The following is a 21,649-nucleotide window of genomic DNA, read 5'->3' as shown; positions in this document are numbered from 1 at the left end:
GTCTTCTCCAGTCTGGCCTGGACCTGCGACTGGGACTCTGTTACTTGAAGTGTCTGCAGTTTTTTGCTTGGACATCTCCGACTCTTGTCGACGCTCGGTCTCTTGTTTCCAGGAGGTCCGCGCCAAGGTTCACGGCTCCTGGGTGCTTTCCTCCGCTTAACCACATGGCTATTGCTGTGGTTACTGCTCAAGGGCAGGGCTCTGTTTTTTTGGTGTCACCGTTCATTTCACCAGAGCGGTTGGTGCCTCCGGGGCCGGAGGCATTGGGCTTCAGCCATGTCATTGTGCAGGGTGGCCACGGTCTTCCTTGCACTCTTTACCAGGTTTTCCTGGGTGCGTACTCTGGCTTCGGCGGCGGCTGCTGCCTTGGGCCGCCTGGTTTTTGCAGGTGGCATTTCCTTGCTGCCTTCGGGTGCTTCGCCTTGGTGCTGTGGTCCCTCCCCTCTTGGACTGCTTTTGAACGTCCCAAGGTCTTCTGTGTCCCCCAAGGAAATTGGGCGAGAAAACGAGATTTTTGTATAACTTACCAGTAAAATCTTTCTCGCTCTTTCCTTGGGGGACACAGCACCCACCCATTCATTGGTTTTTTTCTGCACGGTTTCCGAGTTTTGTTTACCCGTTGGGTAGTTGGCTTGTTGTTTCCACTTGTTGGACTTTGCCTTTTCTCACTACTTGGACACGCAACTGGCAGTCTCTCTCTCCAGGCTGAGGGTATAGCTGATGGAGGAGGGGCTTAACAGTTTTCACTTAGTGTCACGCCTCCTAGGGAGATGAGCTATACCCAAGGTCTTCTGTGTCCCCCAAGGAAAAAGCGAGAAAGAGATTTTACTGGTAAGTTATACAAAAATCTCGTTTTTTCCCCCTCTGATGCTAGTGCACATGAGTCAGGAAGTTTAAGAGGAGGGGGCACGGTTAGGCTACACATTGAACATGGCGATATTGTTGGAAGGAATCTCTTAGTAATAGTACAAAATAGATTTGGTAACTGCACCAGCCATATTATATACATGGTACCAGCCATGACACATACAGCTGAATAGCTAATCTGTCTTGTTCTTCCTTCACTGCATAATTATGCAAACTTGCCTTTCAGCAGCTTTGGGAAGCAGGTAGCATGTGGAGGTATGCTGGTGACCAAACTACATATATATAGTATAGAATCACGGCTGTCCTGATATTATATTTATGGGTGTAGCGTCTACTAGGGATCGACCGATTATCGGATTTACCGATATTATCGGCCGATATTCAGGATTTTGAACGCTATCGGTATCGGCATCTATTTTGCCGATATTCCGATAGTGTATATGGGAACACAGATCGCGCTGCTGACAGCGCTCTCCGTGTTCCCTCAGCAGCAGCACAGGGGAGAAGGAGCAGTGTCTCCTCCCCCCTGTGCTGCTGCTGCTGCCGCCAATGAAAGTACAGGGGACAGGAGGAGGGGAGGAGCTATGTCCACTGCTCCACCAATGAAGATTAATCTATCATTCATTCATATACAGGAGGCGGGAGCTGCAGGATCACATAGCCGGCTCCCGACCGCTATGAGCTGTAGCTGCGATCTGCGGTAGTTAACTCCTCAGGTGCCGCGGATCGCAGCTACAGCTCATAGAGGCCGGGAGCCGGCTATGTGATCCTGCAGCCAGCTCCCGCCTCCTGTATATTAATAAATTAGAGATTAAGCTTCATTGGTGGCGCAGTGCGCCCCCCCAAGCCCCCCAGTATCAGACATTGGTGGCGCAGTGCGCCCCCCCTCCCCCCCAGTATCAGACATTGGTGGCGCAGTGCGCCCCCCCTCCCCCCCAGTATTAAGCAGTGGTGCGCCCCCCCCCTCCCCCCCACCCCAGTCGCAGTGCGCCCCCCCACAGGATCCCCTCTCCCCTGCTCCTCCGATCGGAGCCCCAGCAGTGTAATGCTGGGGTTCCGATCGGTTACCATGGCAGCCAGGACGCTATTGAAGCCCTGGCTGCCATGATAAGCTCCATGCTGCTGTGTGCACAAAGCACAGAGCAGCAGGGACAGTGTGAGATCCTATTCACCCTGATAGATCTCTATCAGGGTGAATAGGACAAGGGTTCTAGTCCCTAAGGGGGCTAAAAGTTAGTTAAAAAAAAAAAAGTTACAAAAAAAAACACCAAAATATTAAATATAAATGAAAAAGAAAGATTTACAAAAAAAAATACACATTAACAATAAACATTAATTTTCAGCAGATTTGTGGGAATTTTTATTTTTTTTTCAAAAATGAAAATTCCCAGAATATCGGTATAAATTATCGGCTATCGGCCTGAAAGTCCACAAATTATCGGTATCGGTATCGGCCCTAAAAAATCAATATCGGTCGATCCCTAGCGTCTACAGAATGTATGTACCAAGTGTAGCCTCCATTACATCTCTGCAGAAGTTGTTGCCCAAATTTCCCAGATTGCTGATTTCCAAATCTGCGTAGTTATGTAGTGATACATCTCTTCATATAGCTAGACCTACTTGCCATTCAGGGTCCTGGAAAAGCTGGCTGACAACACTGTGCAGCTGTACAGATAATGGTGTCCTGGTATCATATGATAGATGCACTCAGCAGATCAGGATGGCATTGTGTGTATTATATAACAAGTATGTCCCCATCACTTCCCCACAGAGATTGTTACTCAGCTTTACCCGACTTCAGAATGACAGAGCCGCCTGTTTGTAAATTGCTAAATCCCCCAGTGTTGTAGAATACCTCGCTAGATTGCCAGGGTCATGGAAAAAACTGACTGAGAATCCCAGTGACAAATCCATCATACTGTAGTGTAGCTAGATAGGTTTCTCATTCAGGTTCCTAGAAAAGTTGGGTAACAAATTAATGATAATGCCTATAAAGCACAACAGAATATGTTGGCTCAATAATAAATTATGATGATCTGTTGTAGTGACTGCTAAATAATAAGTCTACGGAAATCATTCTCCTTACTCCCAAATAGTGCCATAACTAGCCAGATGTGCCTCTCGGGGTCCTGGGAAAGCTGGCTTACCAGCATGTGGAGCCCTAATAGCATGCAGAATACTAAGTTTACACAAATCACTGCAAAAAATGCACCAAAATGATAAGCAACTGACAATACTAGCCAATTCCTCAGGCCGATGTTAAAAGCTGACAACTTTGCCAATATCTTCCAGTCAGAAACATATCTGAGCCCCTCATGCAGTGATTTGTGTATGTATATATATTTTTTCATCTGCACAATGTATCATTTTGTGTAAGATGTCCTTGTGGTGCATGCGGTCCGCCCCGGCATCCTCCATTGTACGCATTTTTTGCTGGGGATTGCCATTGTCTGCGGACCGCATGCACAGGATTTGCTCCCCCGGTTATAGAAACGCTACAGTGTCTGGGTTTGGAGCATTTCCACCCGTTTTGGCCACTTTTTTCAGTGAGAATGTTTACCAAGATAAATTCCCCTTCCCATTACTAAATAGTGTCATAGCTAGGCAGATTTGCATTTCAGGGTCCTGGGAAAGCTGGGTTACTTGCACACTGTGTATGGCTCCACAAGATTTGTTATCCAGTCTCCAACACTGATTAATATCAGATTTTCCCAGTGAGCATTCCCTCCTAAAAATAATTTGTCTAATATTTCATTAACAGATTTTGACTTTTTACTAAGTCCTGAATTTCTACTGCACTTTAAATTCACTATATTCACACATTGCTAACTGCTCAGCGGTGTATGTAGTACGGATTCCTTGCACTGTAGCAATGGGACCCATTGCTGTTCCTGCCTGTGCACCCTCAGCTTGGCTAAATGCTGTGAAAGTACCCTGTAACAATGTGCTATGCCAGGATTAGCTATGTTGGAGCAGGAATCCGTACACCGTTGAGAAGTCAGTGATGTACGAATATACCCTGTAACAATGTGCTATGCCAGGATTAGCTATGTTGGAGCAGGAATCCGTACACCGTTGAGAAGTCAGTGATGTACGAATATACCCTGTAACAATGTGCTATGCCAGGATTAGCTATGTTGGAGCAGGAATCCGTACACCGTTGAGAAGTCAGTGATGTACGAATATACCCTGTAACAATGTGCTATGCCAGGATTAGCTATGTTGGAGCAGGAATCCGTACACCGTTGAGAAGTCAGTGATGTACGAATATACCCTGTAACAATGTGCTATGCCAGGATTAGCTATGTTGGAGCAGGAATCCGTACACCGTTGAGAAGTCAGTGATGTACGAATATACCCTGTAACAATGTGCTATGCCAGGATTAGCTATGTTGGAGCAGGAATCCGTACACCGTTGAGAAGTCAGTGATGTACGAATATACTACGCAGTTGAAATCAGAACTTTAGGCGCAAATTTCTTCAGTAAAAAGGCAGGATCTGTTAATAAAGTATATTAGAAAACTTTTTTTAATGGTATTTGGGACATTTAAAAAAAAATAAAGTGAATAAAAGTTTAGTTACACTCTTAAGTTCCGGGAAACCACCTACAGGCTTTTGGTGCGAATCCCACAATAAAGTGCAATATTGCAATAAAAAATTGCTGAAATGAGACAACCTCTTTAACCGAACCGTGTCTTCACATTTACGCAGTATGACATTTTTCATCTTATTAAACAGATGTCTGTTGTATTGTAGATCACCCATATTTTGTTGGTGTTCAGTATCACCCGGAATTCACATCTCGACCCATCAAACCCTCCCCTCCATATTTTGGTTTACTTCTGGCTTCTGCAGGAAGATTATCTCAGTATATTGAAAGAGGATGCCGGTTATCCCCCAGGTGAGATTAAAAAATCTATACAGGGCCAAGGTTGAGAAAATGCTGAGGCCCCCTGATGCTGTACATTTATATTTTACATCTCCCAAGTCACACTACTGTGTTCTCTGCTTCATATTTTCTGTGTAGTTTCTCTAGGGTAAGGAACCCTCCTAGCACTTCTGTGACAGTGTCGAGGTTGTCTTATAGTAATTCTAGTACTCATTTTATTTTTTTATTTTTTGAGGCAGCGCTCAGATTTGGGACCTGATTCTCTTGACGGGGGTGCAGGACTTGTAGTGAGCAATGTGCCGCACTCCCCAACTGTAGGATTTTTTTATTTCCATAAATGTATAGTGATAATTCTTAATATAAAACTGGAATACCTATTTAAAATTTTTCAACATTAACATCTCTAAATAGAAAACATACTGTGCACAAAAAAAAACAATAAATGCACCTGGCATCTGATATCTCTTTTTATGGTCAGTGGGAAAGCACCGTGGCTCATTAGTAGGCGCTGGGGTCCTGGTGACAACATCTGCGTGAAATTTGTATGTTGTCCCTGTGTTTGCATGGGTTTCCTCTGAGTACTCCAGTTTTCTCCCACACTCCAAAGACATACTAAGCAAAGTATACTTAGATTGTGAGCCCCAAAAAGGACTGTGTGACGTTAAAGTCTGTAATGTGCTGCAGAATATGTCAGCTCTGTATAAGTGAGTAAAATAAATAAAGGGTAAACGTTAACGTACTTTTAGTGCAAAATGGCTCCTACATAATTTCAGCAAAAAAACAAGGTCTCATACAGCCACATTTACATAAATAAGAACAGAATGGCTGTTGAAATTAGTCAAGAACAATTATTTTTTCTTACTTTTGACTGGGTAAAGATGGTAGAAAACTATTTGTAATTTAGAAAGAATGCAAAAAAAAATATACAACCCCCAATTAAAAACAGAATGCAATGATTTGCAAATCTCTTATGTCTATATTTTATTCACGGTTGATCACAGAACACATATCAGATGTTGAAAGTGAAGCATTTTACAGTTTTCTGAAAATATTAACTCTTTTAAAACTTGAAAGCAGCAACAAAAAAGTTGGGCCTGGGGCACTAAAAAGCTGGAAAAGTAAGAGGATCTAATAAAAAAAAGAACAGCTAGTGGAAATAATTTGCCTCTCTCACATGATCGTTTTATACCTAGTCCTGTAAATAGCAGAGTCTCTTAGAAGCAAAGATGGGCAGAGGTTCATCAGTCGGCTATAAAACTGTCTCTAAATATTGTGGAACATTTCAGAAAAATATCCCTCGTTGTAAAATTGCTAAGGCTTTGAACATCCCACCATCTATGTTACGCAAAAGATGACTACGTCAAGATTCTGAGAATCTGGAGAAATCCATGTGCACAAGGGACAAGACTGTGAATATTGGATGCTGGTGCTTTGTGGGCCCTCGGATGGCAGTGTCAAAAACGGGCATGATTCTGTACTGGAAATCACTGCATGGGTTTCACGGATGGTGTTGCAGAAAGCTGGAACTTATAAATGAACATCCGACTGGCTTGATCCCAAACTAAGGAGCATATGGGTGAGTCCTATAAAACAACTAGAGCTCTCCCTGACTGCTATATCCATGCAAAGGTCTTTATGGTAGATGATTGCATGTCCATGTACCTAATACTATGTGACACCTGAAAACCCTATAATGGTGAGGGGACACGACCACCGGCTCCCTGCACTTAATACGGACGGCGTAAGGGTCACCTAGAATCAAGCCAGCAAGGAAACACAAATAAAGGAAACAGGCTTATCTGAGGAATCAGCAGAGGCAGGCTCCAGCAGTGAACAACTCATCCAGGAAGAAGTATAAACCGCAAAGTGAGGCAGTATGGGAGGGAATATAAAGGGAGACAATTAGTGTAAATAGGTGACAGCTGGGAGAAGGAAAGGAGATGACAGTGAAACCAAAACAAAGGACGTCATGCAAGAGGTAGAGAAGAACGTCTAACAGACCTTCTTACAGACCTGGCGGTGACAATGGGCTCAAACACTTCCAGAAATCATAGTCTGTGAACACTGTTCACTGTGCAATACACAAATGGAAGTTTAAGCTGTATCATGCAGAGAAGAAGCCACGTGTCAACACAACCTCAAAAACACTGCCATCTTCTCTGGGCCAAAACTCATTTAAAATAGACTGAGACAAGGTGCAAAACTGTTTTGTGGTCAGATGAATGAAAATTTGGAAACCACATAGTGTCTTGCGGACTCAAGAGGAGAGGAATCATCCAGCTTATTATCCATGTACAGTTGAAAAGCCTGCATCTCTCATGGTATGGGGTTGCATTAGTGCCTATGGCATAGGCTGCTTGCAAATCTGGAAAGGCACTATCAATGCTGAAGAGTATATAGAGGTTTTACCACAACATATGCCCCCATCCAGACATCTCTTTCTGAGAAGACCTTGCATATTTTAGCAAGACAATGCCAAACCACATATTGCATCCATCAAAACAGAAGAAGATTGTGGTTGCTGAATTTGCCTACCTGCCGTCCAGACCTTTCGCCAATAGAAAACGTTTGGCATATCATGAAGGAAAAATCAGGCAAAAAAGACCAAGGACTGTGGAAGCGCAGCAGATGTGAGTGGGAAAACATTCCTATCCCAAAGCTCCAGCAACTGGTCTCCTCACTTCCCAGACGTTTAAAGACTATACAATGGTAGACATTGCAGTGTCCCAACTTTTTTTTTTTTTTATGTGTTGCTACCATTAAATTTTTTTTTTTTTTTTTTTTTTTTTTTTTTTCATGAAATGGTAAATGGTCTCATTTTAAGTATCTGATGTGTTCTATGATCTGTTGTGAATAAAATAATGGTATGAGCTTTGCAAATCATTTTTATTTACATTTTACAGTATCCAAACATCTTTGGAATTTGGGTTGAATATATTTTTTTTGCACAACGATGGAGGGATTTTCATGATGATGCAGTGATACACAGTATACTGCACAGTGTCGTGCTCTCAGCATTAAGAACAAATAAGCCTTCACATTATCAGTAGGAATCAAATTGATAATGCCGTTTGCTTTTCAGAGATACGTACAGTGACAGAAGTGGGAGCAGTTCTCCAGACACAGAAATTGCAGAGCTCAAATTACCGATGATAAATCATGACCGACGCTAGGTAATGACTACTTGCCTTATATATTAGACTGGCTGCTGCTTACGTAAAATAATAAGACATGGCTCTGAATGGAAGGCAGCTTTGGTGAACCATCTCTAGAATCGGTTTCTCTTTTAGACACTTGTTTGGTTAGTAAGGCGCTGTTCACTTCTGTGTTGCCAATGGCTTATAATACAATCTGTAAGGTTCTGCCGAGTTGTCTCTTGACTGGAGACATAGTAAATGCATTTCTCCCCTCAAAAATGACAGATCCTGTGACTTAGACTCCTAATGTGACCTGCAGATCTGAACAGAACCTAATAGAATGACAGAACAAATCAGTCCCAAACCATAAGACCATGTTCATATGCAGATGAAACTGGACAGCACGTCGGCAAACAACTGGATTTGGTCCTAGATTCAATCATTGAAATTCCAAGGGTGACATTTGCAGTGAAATCCAGGGCAAATATGTGGCACACTAAAGCGTTCTCAAATCTTCAACATGCCTTAACTTATAGATTTTTCTATCCCTGCCGCACGGGAAAATGCGATTTTTGGACAGCCCCTGTGTATTTCCATTTTACTTCAACTAGACGTTTTCACTGTAGAATCCATACAGAAAATCTCCCAACAAGTCAGACATGTTTTCATATGACCTAATGCTTCTACTGCATGATGTTCCTTCCAAAACCCTTCCATTGTTTGCTTGGTAAGATTAACTTATCTTTTCTGCTCTGCAGGTGACTGCTCAACAGCTTGTCCATCCAGTGTCAAAGAAAGACCATCAAATGTATTTCTTTTCTACATCTAATACAACGTTATGGATCACTTAGTTCACTTTGTTTTCCGTGACGCCAGCAACACATGCCGATTGTGTGCTTCTACTACAACTGCCACTGCTGTTACAAGTATAAGGGTCCATTCACACGTCCGCAAAATGGAACGGATCCAGACCCATTCATTTTCAATGAGGCCGCAAAAGATGCAGACAGCACACAGTGTGCTGTCTGCATCCGCATAAAAATAGAACATGTCCTATTCTTGTCCGCAGACACGGACAAGAAAAGGCATTTCTATTTAAAGTGCCGGCCATGTGCGGACCTCAAAATACTTGTGGGTGTGTGAATGGACCCTTACTCATAGACCTCCCTCTAATCATGCACAAAACTTGTCAGTTCCTCGAGAGCACTCTTTGAAGCAATAATGAATTGAATTATTTTACATTTTAATGACGGACTTGGGTGCTATGACCACTGAGACGCTGAATAGACTGGTCACTTGCTGGAAACAAACATGGAAGCAACAAGTTTAGTGACCAGTAATGATAGCTGAGTTGGTGTCCTTCAAGGGGTTGTCCAAATTTTTATTGATGTCCTATCTTCAGGATAGGTAATCAATAACAGATTAGCCAGGGTTTGACACCCGGCACCCCCCGACGATCAGCTGGTTGAAGGTGTGTGCTATGCCAGGGAAGCCTTCTCTTAATTGTTTACCTGCTTGCAGGTGTAATTACAGGAAGCGATCCCATTCACTGGAATAAGAAGGATCCACCCCACAGAAGTGAATGGGATGGCTTCTTGTAATTACACTTGCTCACCGCTGCTATTGCGATGGTGGGCAGGTAAATAATGAAGAGAAGGCTGCACTGGCACGGCATGCGCCTCTCTTCACCAACTGATCAGCGGGGGTGCCAGGTATCGGGTCCCTGCTGATCAGATTGATGACCTATCCTGAGGATAGGTCATCAATAAAAAATAACTTTGACAACCCCTTTAAAGAAAACGGCAACCTCCAAGTGTTTGCATAGACATGTAGCTGTGGTTCACCTGATTAAAACTGTTTGTATTTTTGTTGATCTGAGGCTCAGTTTCAGAGTACTTTTTCTTAATGTGCAAATTAGGTCTTTAGTGCAACGAGGATGTCACCGGTGCTCTTGTTGCACCCAAGCTTCACTCATTTCTGGCCACTACCTGACTATTAATTAAAACGGAGAGGGAGGGGTTGGACACAGAAAGGAGAGGAGCTTAAGTGCAACAAGGGCAATGGTGACACCTTCATTGCACCAAAAACCTAATTCCATATTAAGAAAGTATTAAGGCCTCATGCACACGACCATTCCGTTCTTTTGCGGTCCGCAAACCGCGGATCCGCAAAAAAAGGAAGCCGTCCGTGTGCCTTCCGCAATTTGCGGAACGGAACAGGCGGCCCATTGTAGAAATACCTATTCTTGTCTGCAAAACGGACAAGAATAGGACATGTTATATTTTTTTTGCGGGACCACGGAATGGAGCAGCGGATGCGGACAGCACATCGAGTGCTGTCCGCATCTTTTGCGGCCCCATTGAAGTGAATGGGTCCGCACCTGAGCCAACAACGGTCGTGTGCATGAGGCCTAAGGCTACTTTCACACTTGCGCTTGATCGGATCCGTTCTGAACGGATCCGATCATATTAATGCAGACTGAGGCTCCGTTCAGTACGGATCCGTCTGCATTAATAACTTAGAAAAAGTTCTAAGTCTGAAAGTAGCCTGAGCGGATCCGTTCAGACTTTCAATGTAAAGTCAATGGGGACGGATCCGCTTGAAGATTGAGCCATATGGTGTCATCTTCAAGCGGATCCGTTCCCATTGACTTACATTGTAAGTCTGAACGGATCCGCTCGCCTCCGCACGGCCAGGCGGACAGCTGAACGCTGCAAGCAGCGTTCAGCTGTCCGCCTGGCCGTGCGGAGGCGAGCGGAGGCTGAACCCCGCCAGACTGATGCAGTCTGAGTGGATCCGCTCCATTCAGACTGCATCAGGGCTGGACGGAGGCGTTCGGGTCCGCTCGTGAGCTCCTTCAAACGGAGCTCACGAGCGGACCGACGAACGCAAGTGTGAAAGTAGCCTAACTCTGAAACACAGCCTTAGATCAACAAAAGAACAGAGTTTGGGTGAACCACAGCTATGTGTCTATGCAAACAGTTGGATAGGGAGGTTGCTATTGATAGATTCTTTTTAATGAGGACCTTTCATGTTTGTTTGTTTTTTTGTTTAGATAAATTCCTTTCCTTGCGGGTGATGCTGCCACCCTGCCAGTTTTTTCAAATATCGCTTGTATGCCCCGCTGTGCCTGTCTGCAGTTTTCCCGCTCAGTATGTTAATCCTGAGCATCGGTACAGGGAGGAGGAGACGCCAGAGTTTCTCATTGGGCGTCTCCTTCTACCTGGCTGTGCCGCGATCCAGTCACAGTCAGGGAGAAGGTGGGCTTTTTTCTCTCCCTGGCTGTGACGCTCTCCGCTGTGATTGGACCGCGGCACAGCCAAGAGAGAAGGAGACACCCATGGAGAAACCCTGGCCTCTCCTCCTCCCTGTGCCGATGCTCAGGATTAACATACTGAGCGGGAAAAATGCAGGGGGGCATACGAGCAATATTTGAAAAAAACGGGCAGGGTGGCAGCAGTACCCCCGGAAGGAAAGGTATTTAATTACACAAAAAAAAACACATGAAAACGTCCTCTTTAAAATCTTGTTCCATGAGATTAATTTGCAGCCTTATCTCAACGTTCTACAAGATGCCAGCTTAAGAAATGACATACTTGAGAATAATGGGAGGTTCTCAGGAGATTGTATATATACTTGTCTAGCCTAGCAGAACTGCCTTTTTGTATGCACTGTAATACGTCTCTAATAAAGCTGCTTTCTGATGGGTCTTGTTTTATATTTGATTTATTTTTCTATATTTCAGAATTAGTTCCATTTGAAAACTGATCTGGCATAGTTTAGGGCTCTTTCACACTTGCGTTGTCCGGATCCGGCGTGTACTCCACTTGCCGGAATTACACGCCGGATCCGGAAAAACGCAAATGTACTGAAAGCATTTGAAGACGTGCCATGCGATCACGTCATCCATGCGCCTGGGGCGCCCTGACGTCACTCTGGAGCGCCCCGGGAGCCGCACGGATGGTAAGTATGCTGCTCCCCCGCTACACTTTACCATGGCTGCCAGGACTTTAGCGTCCCGGCAGCCATGGTAACCACTCTAAAAAAGCTAAACGTCGTATCCGGCAATGCGCCGAAACGACGTTTAGCTTAAGGCCGGATCCGGATCAATGCCTTTCAATGGGCATTCATTCCGGATCCGGCCTTGCGGCAAGTCTTCAGTTTTTTGGGCCGGAGCAAAAAGCGCAGCATGCTGCGGTATTTTCTCCGGCCAAAAAACGTTCCGTTCCGGAACTGAAGACATCCTGATGCATCCTGAACGGATTTCTCTCCATTCAGAATGCATTAGGATAATCCTGATCAGGATTCTTCCGGCATAGAGCCCCGACGACGGAACTCCTATGCCGGAAGAAAAGAACGCAGGTGTGAAAGAGCCCTTATTGAGCAAGATGCTAATGAGAACAGAGGCTCTGTTTTGCTATGTCCACATTTCTGTTTGTATGGAAATAAGTTTCTGCAACAGTCCTAAATGGAGTTTGTAGAAATTCATACACATGCCACAGAAGCAACCCCACTCATATGTACTGAATAGATTAGCAGAAATTTCTGGGGTGAACATATCCCAAAGATGCACCCTTGTAGTGATGTGCAACAAGTGTACAATAAAAGTCCATGGCATTTTAGAAAACTGTGAAAATCACAGTATAGAGCATGCCCTGTCCATTGTGGATGACCTTCAGAAATTCCGAAGACTGCATCCATTGTACTGATACTGGCAAAGTCCCATGCACACTGTTGTGGAAATTTCAGGAGAATGTGAACTGTTGTACGGATGAATTCATACATACCATATTATTTAATTAAAGGGATTTCATTTAAAGTTCTATAGAAGTGAGTGGGAGTTACAGAAACAACGTAGCTCAGCTAGCTCGGCTCTTTCGTATTCCTGGCCTTCTCTAGCCGCTCAGTGACAGGACAGGGTTGTGAGACCCCTGTTCTACATAAAGGAGCGACTCGCAGGGGTACGGCCTGCATCTATCAGACATTTATGTCAGGTATGAAAAAAAATGCCTTTGGGTGCATTTAATTGACTTTTCACTGTTACATTAAAAATGCCAACCCCATCAGTAAAAAGGAAACTTCTCTTTCAGGACCAAAAGTGCATTAGTGCTCCCATATGAGTTACAGAAATTAGAGGATGGTTTAGAGTAGTGTAGGTTTACTTTACAGATGTGTTTGAACAAATGGCAATGTCATGTGCTTCTTTTCTGCTTCCAAGCTTAGATTGCCTTCTGCGGCCTCATCTCCTCAAATGTTAAAACAAAAGATCACAGAGTGCCAGATTTGTTGGGAGAAAATTTATCCGTGTGAAAATGTTTCATTTTATTTCAATGGGGTTATTTTGGAGGACGTGGATATCTGCAAGTCCCATTCAGATGAAATAGACAGCTGCAGAAATGTCTACAACTAGTCTCCCAAGTGACAATATACAGTCGTGGCCAAAAGTTTTGAGAATTACATAAATGTTGGAAATTGGAAAAATTGCTGCTTAAGTTTTTATAATGGCAATTTGCATATACTCCAGAATGTTATGAAGAGTGATCAGATGAATTGCCTAGTCCTTTTTTGCCATGAAAATTAACTTAATCCCAAAAAAACCTTTCCACTGCATTTCATTGCTGTCATTAAAGGACCTGCATAGATCATTTCAGTAATCGTCTTGTTAACTCAGGTGAGAATGTTGACGAGCACAAGGCTGGAGATCATTATGTCAGGCTGATTGGGTTAAAATGGCAGACTTGACCTGTTAAAAGGAGGGTGATGCTTGAAATCATTGTTATTCTATTGTTAACCATGGTGACCTGCAAAGAAACTCATGCAGCCATCATTGCGTTGCATAAAAATGGGCTAACAAGCAAGGATATTGTGGCTACTAAGATTGCACCTCAATCAACAATTTATAGGATCATCAAGAACTTCAAGGAAAGAGGTTCAATTCTTGTTAACCACTTCCCATCTGGGCCATATGCCCCCTTCCTTACCAGGCCTAATTTTACAAAACTGACATATCTCACTTTATGTGGTAATAACTTTGGAACGCCTTTATTTATCCAAGTCATTCAGAGATTGTTTTCTCGTGACACATTGTACTTCATGATAGTCATAAATTTGAGTCAAAATATTTCACCTTTATTTATGAAAAAATCCCAAATTTACCCAAAAATTTTAAAAATTTGCAATTTTCTAAATTTCAATTTCTCTGCTTTTAAAACAGAAAGTGATACCTCATAAAATATTTATTACTTAACATTCCCCATATGTCTACTTTATGTTGGCATCATTTTGGAATTGTCATTTTATTTTTTTAGGACGTTAGAAGGCTTAGAAGTTTAGAAGAAATTCTTAAAATTTTTATGAAAATTGCCAAAACCCACTTTATAAGGACCAGTTCAGGTCTGAAGTCACTTTGTGGGGCCTACATAGTGGATACCCCCATAAATGACCCCATTGTAGAAACTACACCCCTCAAGGTATTCAAAACCGATTTTACAAACTTTGTTAACCCTTTAAGCGTTCCACAAGAATTAAAGGAAAATGGAGATCAAATTTTTAAATTTCACTTTTTTGGCAGATTTTCCATTTTAATCCAATTTTTTCTTTAACACATCGATGGTTAACAGCCAAACAAAACTCAATATTTATTACCCAGATTCTGCGGTTTACAGAAACACCCAACATGTGGTCATAAACTGCTGTATGGGCACACGGCAGGGCGCAGAAGAAAAGGAACTCCACATGGTTTTTAGATGCCATGTCCCATTTGAAGCCCCCTGATGCACCCTTACAGTAGAAACTCCCAAGAAGTGATCCCATTTTGGAAACTAGGGAATAAGGTGCCAGTTTTATTAGTACTATTTTTGGGTACATATGATTTTTTGATCATTTATTATAACACTTTATGGGGCAAGGTGACCAAAAAAACTGAATTAGTCTTACCGGTAATTCCTTTTTCACGAATCCTCCATGACGGCACCTTACTTGGAGATTATCCTCCTCCTCCAGCCAGGCAGGGACAGGAAGGTTCAAAAGGGCCCGCCTCCTCACTTATCTTCAGTGTCTTCTGGACTTGACAGGCCCTAAACTTACACACTCATTCGTGACCTCCACCAGTTAATTAACTATTCATTGTCATACGTATTAAACCTCATACATATATCTCTAGACTAATTATTAACTTTATAACTAGTCCCTTTTTTTTTTTTTTTTGGGGGGGGGGGGGGGATATAAGCGGTGCCGTCATGGAGGATTCGCGAAAAAGGAATTACCGGTAAGACTAATGCAGTTTTTCCCCTCCCCTCCATGACGGCACCTTACTTGGAGAACTAACAGATTAGTCAATTAGGGAGGGACAACAGCTTGTAAAACTTTCCTACCGTAGGATAGGTCTCTTTTAGAATCAGTATCTATCCTATAGTGTTTTACAAAGGTATGCGGATTCGACCAGGTTGCTGCCCTACAGATCTGCTCCAAGGAAGCGGATGCTTCTTCCGCCCATGAAGTCGATACTGCCCTTGTTGAATGAGCCTTGATATTTACCGGGGGTCGTTCTCCTATTGCTATGTAGGCCTCTGAGATGGCCGATTTTAACCACCGTGTAATAGAAGGTTTGGACGCTTTTAATCCCTTCCTACCCCCTAGGAATTGGACAAAAAGGTTATTAGATTTTCTCCAGTGTTTAGTTTCTGATATATACTTCAGAACACATCTTCTGACATCCAAAGTGTGAAAAACCTCTTCTTTTTTAGATCTGGGATTTTCACAGAATGAAGGGAGAACCACCTCCTCCATTCTGTGGAACTCCAAGACAACCTTAGGCAGAAAGGAATTGTCGAAACTTAGAATTATTCTGTCGTCCCTGATCGTCATGAAGGGCTTTTTAACCGAGAAGGCCTGTATCTCGTTAACCCTACGTGCAGAAGTAATGGCCACTAGGAATACTGTTTTAAGGGTCAGATATCTGATATTTGCTGACTCTAAGGGCTCAAAGGGGGGTTTTGTGAGACCGGAGAGGACAGAATTTAAATCCCACGGAGCGACTAGAGGTCTATTCCGGGGTCTGAGTCTGACGGTTCCCTTCATGAAGCGAATGATCCACGAATTAAGAGCTATCTTTTCATCTAAGTAGGTACTTAATGCCGAAATTTCAACTCTAAGAGTACTAGGTTTTAGCCCCTTGTTAAAACCTTCTTGAAGGAAATCCAGAATAGACAGAATACTCCCCCTGGAGCTAGAGGTATTTTCTGAACACCAGGAAACATATCTCTTCCAGATTTTGCGGTAAATTTTATTAGTAACCTCTTTTTTGCTGGCTAACATGGTATTAATTACTCCGTCCGATAAACCCTTAGATTTTAAGACTGCCCTTTCAGGATCCAAGCAGAGAGGTGCAGACTTTGCGTCTTTGGGTGAAAAACCGGCCCTTGAGAGAGGAGGTCCTCCGACCAGGGCAAAATCCAAGGATCCTCCCTGGACATCTTTGCCAGGAGAGGAAACCAGGATCTCCTCGGCCAGTTGGGAACAATCAGTATTACCTCGGCCCTTTCTTTTATTTTCCTGAGAACCCTCGGAATCAGGGGTAGAGGTGGGAAACAGTATGCCAGTTGGAAATTCCAAGGGAGAGCTAGCGCGTCTGTTCCTGCACTCCTCGGATCCCATGGATCCAGGGAAAAATAGGTTGGTAATTTTGCATTTATTTTGTTTGCAAAAAGGTCTATTTGGGGAAGACCCCACCTTTGTGTTAAGGTCTGGAAAATTTCCTCCTTTAAACTCCACTCCCCCGGATCTAATCTCCTGCGACTGAGGAAATCCGCCTGTATGTTTTGCGTCCCTTTTAGAAAAACTGCTGACAGGGAGAGGAGATTCTCCTCCGCCCACAGGAAAATCTTGTTGGCTAGGGCTTGTAGTTGTTTGCTTTTTGTTCCTCCCTGGTGGTTTATATATGCTACTACCGACTTGTTGTCGGATCTTATTTGTACGTTGGACCTTTCCAACTCCTCTGAGAAGTAACTCAGAGCCTCCCACACCCCCAGAAGTTCCCGGTGATTTGATGAGTACCTCTTCTGGGACTGTGACCACTCCCCTTGGGCTGACATTGTTTGGAGATGTGCTCCCCAGCCCCAAAGGCTGGCATCCGTGGTGAGGATCACCTGATCTCTCACTACCCATGGAACTCCCCTCTGTAAATTTAAGTTTACTTCCCACCATTTTAGCGAGGACCGTACGTGATCCGGAATTATTATAAGACTGTCCAGGGAATCTTGTTTCCGGTTCCATACTTTTAACATAAACGTCTGAAGAGGACAGGAATGTATTTGCGCCCACTTCACTGCCGGGATACAGGCTGTAAAGGTTCCTATCAGGGCCATCGTTTGTCTTATGGTGTGGGATCTTTGTTGCCTGAACTGTTTTACTTGGGATTGGATTTTCGGGATCTTTTCTGCTGGTAAGAAGCATTTTTGGCTCACCGAGTCTATGAGAATTCCCAGAAAAACTATCTGTTGCGTGGGAACTAAATGGGACTTCTCCCGATTTAAAATCCAACCCAGTTCCTCCAGTCTGTCTATCGTTTTGGATAGATTGGCTCTAGGTCTTTTCGGGAGTCCCCCACTACCAACAGATCGTCCAGGTATGGAATTATCATTATTTTTTCCTTTCTCAGAGGGGTTATTGCCTCTAGCATAATTTTTGTGAAAAGCCTGGGGGCAGTCGTTATCCCAAAAGGTAGAGCTTGGAACTGGAGATGTTTCAGCTGCCCTTGGACCCATACCGCTATTCTCAGGAATGGTTGAGACCCTGGATGGATGGGTACGTGAAAATACGCATCTTTCAAATCTATGGATGCCAGAAACGCCCCTTCCTGTAGAACTTTGACCGTGGTTCTTAAAGATTCCATCCTGAATTTTTCGTACTTTATGGACCTGTTCAGGGCTTTCATATTTATAATGAGACGCATTTTCCCGTTTGTTTTTTTTACCAAGAATACCCTGGAATAACAGCCCAGACCGACTTGGTCCGTAGGTACCGGAACTAAGACGTTCATCCGAACTAAAAGTCCGATTTCTTGCTCCATGCCGAGCTGGAGATGTTCCGAGCTCTGAACTGGGGTCTGAATAAATAGGGGGGGGGGGGGGGACTCCTTACAAAGGGAATACTGTACCCCTTGCGGAGAGTATTCAGTAACCAGTGGCTGCAAGAGTATTTTTCCCAGCAATCCACAAATTTCCCCAGTCTTCCCCCCACTGGGGCTCTGGCGTCATTTTTTGGAAGGTTCCTCGGAACGGGGAGAGAACAAAAATCCCTTCCCTTTCTGTCTTCCTGATCTCCAGCTCCAGCTTTCCTCTTCTTTTTATCCTCTGGAAAATTATTTTTAGAATCAGACGCTTTCTCTAGGATTTTATCTAAATCCTGACCAAAGAGAAGGTTACCGTGAAATGGAATGTTACATAGTTTTGCTTTGGAACCTGTGTCACCAGACCAAGCTTTTAGCCAAAGTGCCCTTCTAGAGTTATTGGCTAGAGCCGTAGCTCTTGCGGCCAGCCTGACAGAATCCGCTGTTGTCTGACAGAAAATCTACGGCTTTTAATAAAAGAGGGAAGGATTCTGCAAAGTTTTCGTATGGAGTATTGGACTTCAATAGTATCTCTAGTTGTTCCAACCAATTTTTTAGAGATCTAGCCACGGACGTGGCCGCAATATTAGGTTTAAACAAAGCCGCGACCGCATCCCAGGTTCTTTTAAGGCTCGCATCCACTTTTTTGTCCATAGGATCACGCAGTGATCCTGTATCTTCAAATGGTAAAGAGGAACCCTTAGCTAATTTGGAGAGTGACACGTCAATTTTAGGACAAGTCAGGAACGGGGACAGTTCTTCTTCGTCAAAAGGAAGCCTTTTCCTAATTGTTCGGGGCAGGAAAACCTTCCTGTCAGGATTTTTCCACTCCCTCAAGATAAGAGACTGCAGATTTTTGTGTACCGGGAATACCCTTTTTTTCTTGGTTTCTAATACTGAAAACATTTTATCCTGGGCGGACTTATGTACTTTTTCTTCCTTAATTTCCATGGTATCCCTAACCGCTTTTAATAGATCCTTTATATCGTCAGATGAAAACAGATAATTTTTAAAATCTTCATCAGAGTCGGAATTAAAACTTTCCTCCTCGCTATCTGAAGAAACATCAGAGGAAGATGAAGAGGTTTTTAAGGGGGATCTTTTCCTAGGCCCCTGTTTGGAAGTAGATGGGACGTTAGCGGCTGCAGAAAAATCTGAGAAAGCGTTTTTTATTTCCTGCTTAATCAGGCACTGCAATTCCTGTTTCAGGGACGGGGCTTCTTCCCTAACAATGCTATCAATGCATTTCTCACAAAGTTTTTTAGCATAGTTATCGGGGAGTTTGGCCGAACATACGCGACATCTAGGAATTTTAGATTTCGGCGATATTTTAGGCCTTACAGAGCTATCCTTGTCACTCTTCCATACAAAAAAAGGGGAAAGATGAGAAAGACTTAGTATAGTGCAAGCAGCATTCCATACTCACAACCTGGATGTCACTCACAGCTACAGGTTGGTCCATAGCCTCCTCCTGATCCATACGTGCGGATGTCTGAGGCTGCAGGAAGCTTGCAACTCTCTGGTCAGAGGCCGACATCCGACTTGACCAGGGCGCCAGATTTTGAAAGTGCGTATGGCCGGAAGTCCTCCCCCGGACCTCCGACGTCATCCGGCCGGGCAACTCTCCGGCTACCTCAATTAGGCCCCCAGATGACGTCACCCGCCGGAGCCGAGAATCTCGGGCAGCGGGCAGCCTGGAAACCGGAAGTACTCCCTGAGTGTCCGGTTGCCGCGGCCTGCCACTACGCGCTGGCGCGTGCGAGTTTTGAAAAAGGGACCGCGGCAGGCATCCATGGAACGGACTTACTTGCCCAAGGTAAGACCGTGGCTGGCGCAATGCACCCGCCCTCCGCGAAAGCTCCCGACCGGAGCACAAACGTAGTCCTATCCTCCGCCTGGCAGGGACAGGAAGACACTGAAGATAAGTGAGGAGGCGGGCCCTTTTGAACCTTCCTGTCCCTGCCTGGCTGGAGGAGGGGGATAATCTCCAAGTAAGGTGCCGTCATGGAGGGGAGGGGAAAATTGGTTGTTTTAGCACAGTTTCTATTTATTTATTTTTACAGCGTTCACCTGAGGGGTTAGCTCATGTGATATTTTTATAGAGCTGGTTTTTACGGACGCGGCAATACCTAATATGTATACTTTTTTTATTTGTTTCACTTTAACACAATAATAGCATTTTTGAAACCAAAAAATGATGTTTTAGTGTCTCCATGTTCTAAGAGCTATAGTTTTTTTTATTTTTTGAGAGATTTTCTTATGATGGGGCTCATTTTTTGCGGGATGAGGTGACGGTTTTATTGGTACCATTTTGTGGGACATACGTGTTTTTGATCACTTGGTGTTGCACCTTTTGTGATGCAAGGTGACAAAAATTGCTTGTTTTGACTTTTTTTTTTTTTTTTTCTTACGGTGTTCACCCGAGGGGTTAGGTCATGTGATATTTTTATAGAGCTGGTTTTTACGGACGTGGCAATACTAAATATGCTTATTTTATTTTTTCTATTTTTTTTATTCCTTACTTGGGGACCTTTTTTTTTTTTTACATGTGAAACTTTATTTTATTTTTTTCAACCCTTTATTTTTTTTTTTTACACTTTTCGTCCCCCATAAGGTCATACAAGACCTCTGGGGGACATTTGCTTCACTTTTTCATTTTTTTTTTCACTGTTGATTTCTCCTGTAACTGGGGCTGACATAGTAGCCCCAGTTACAGAAGAAATGCACCCCCCAGAGAGGCTGTACAGCGTGATTCTGCGCTGTACAGCCTCAGAGCAGGGCTGATCGAGGTCTCTGTAAGACCTCACACAGCTCCTGCACGCTCCGGTCCCGGCGGTCACATGACCGCCGGGCCGGAACAGGAAGCGCATAGCGCTTCCTGCTCTGCAGACACAGCGCTCGGTGAGCGCTGTCTGCAGCGATCCGGAAGGCAGGGACACCTGGGAACTGTCCCTGCCTTCTCTCTGGGTTGCCCTGCTGTCACTGACAGCGGGCAACCCGATCAGCAGCTGCACGATTAGCGTGCAGCTGCTATTTCTGAAAGGACGTTTTAAAACGTGCTTTCAGAAATAGAGGTCCACCCATAGGACGTTTATATCCTACGGGCGGACGTAAAGTTGTTAAGGCGGCTTCAGGGCATCCAAGAAAGTCCAGCAAGCGCCAGGATTGTCTCCTAAAGTGGATTCAGCTGCGGGATCGGAGTGCCACCAGTGCAGAGCTTGCTCAGGAACGGCAGCAGGCAGGTGTGAGCACATCTGCACACACAGAGAGGCGAAGACTTTTGGAAGATGGCCTAGTGTCAAGAAGGGCAGCAAAGAAGCCACTTCACTCCAAAAAAAACATCAGGGACAGATTGATCTTCTGCAGAAAATATGGTGAATGGACTGCTGAGGACTGGGGTAAAGTCATATTCTCTGATGAAGCCTCTTTCCGATTGTTTGGGGCATCAGGAAAAAGACTTGTCCGGAGAAGAAAAGGTGAGCGCTACCATCAGTCCTGTGTCATGCCAACAGTAAAGCATTCTGAGACCATTCATGTGTGGTGTTGCTTCTCATCCAAGGGAGTAGGCTCACTCACAATTTTGCCCAAAAAGGCAAAAGTGATAACTAAGTGGCTCGGGGACCAAAACGTTGACATTTTGGGTCCATG

General features: G+C 44.0%; 1 protein-coding gene across 2 annotated transcripts in view; it reads left to right on the top strand.

The window, feature by feature from the left end:
* The window catches only part of CTPS1 (CTP synthase 1), a 68,038-nt gene extending 57,914 nt beyond the window's left edge, over nt 1–10,124 (top strand). For both annotated transcript variants that reach the window (XM_044287980.1, XM_044287981.1), the window contains exons 17-19: nt 4,624–4,768; nt 7,839–7,929; nt 8,652–10,124. In XM_044287980.1, coding sequence (XP_044143915.1) covers nt 4,624–4,768; nt 7,839–7,929 — 236 coding nt within the window. In that variant the 3' untranslated portion in view covers nt 8,652–10,124. The remainder of the gene's footprint in view (nt 1–4,623; nt 4,769–7,838; nt 7,930–8,651) is intronic.
* Nucleotides 10,125–21,649: the final 11,525 nt, after the last annotated feature.

The sequence above is a fragment of the Bufo gargarizans genome, chromosome 3 (genome assembly GCF_014858855.1).
Source record: "Bufo gargarizans isolate SCDJY-AF-19 chromosome 3, ASM1485885v1, whole genome shotgun sequence".
In the NCBI taxonomy this organism is placed as follows: Eukaryota; Metazoa; Chordata; class Amphibia; order Anura; family Bufonidae; genus Bufo; species Bufo gargarizans.
The sequence above is the reverse complement of the archived record's forward strand: the minus strand, read 5'-3'. Positions and strand labels throughout refer to the sequence as shown.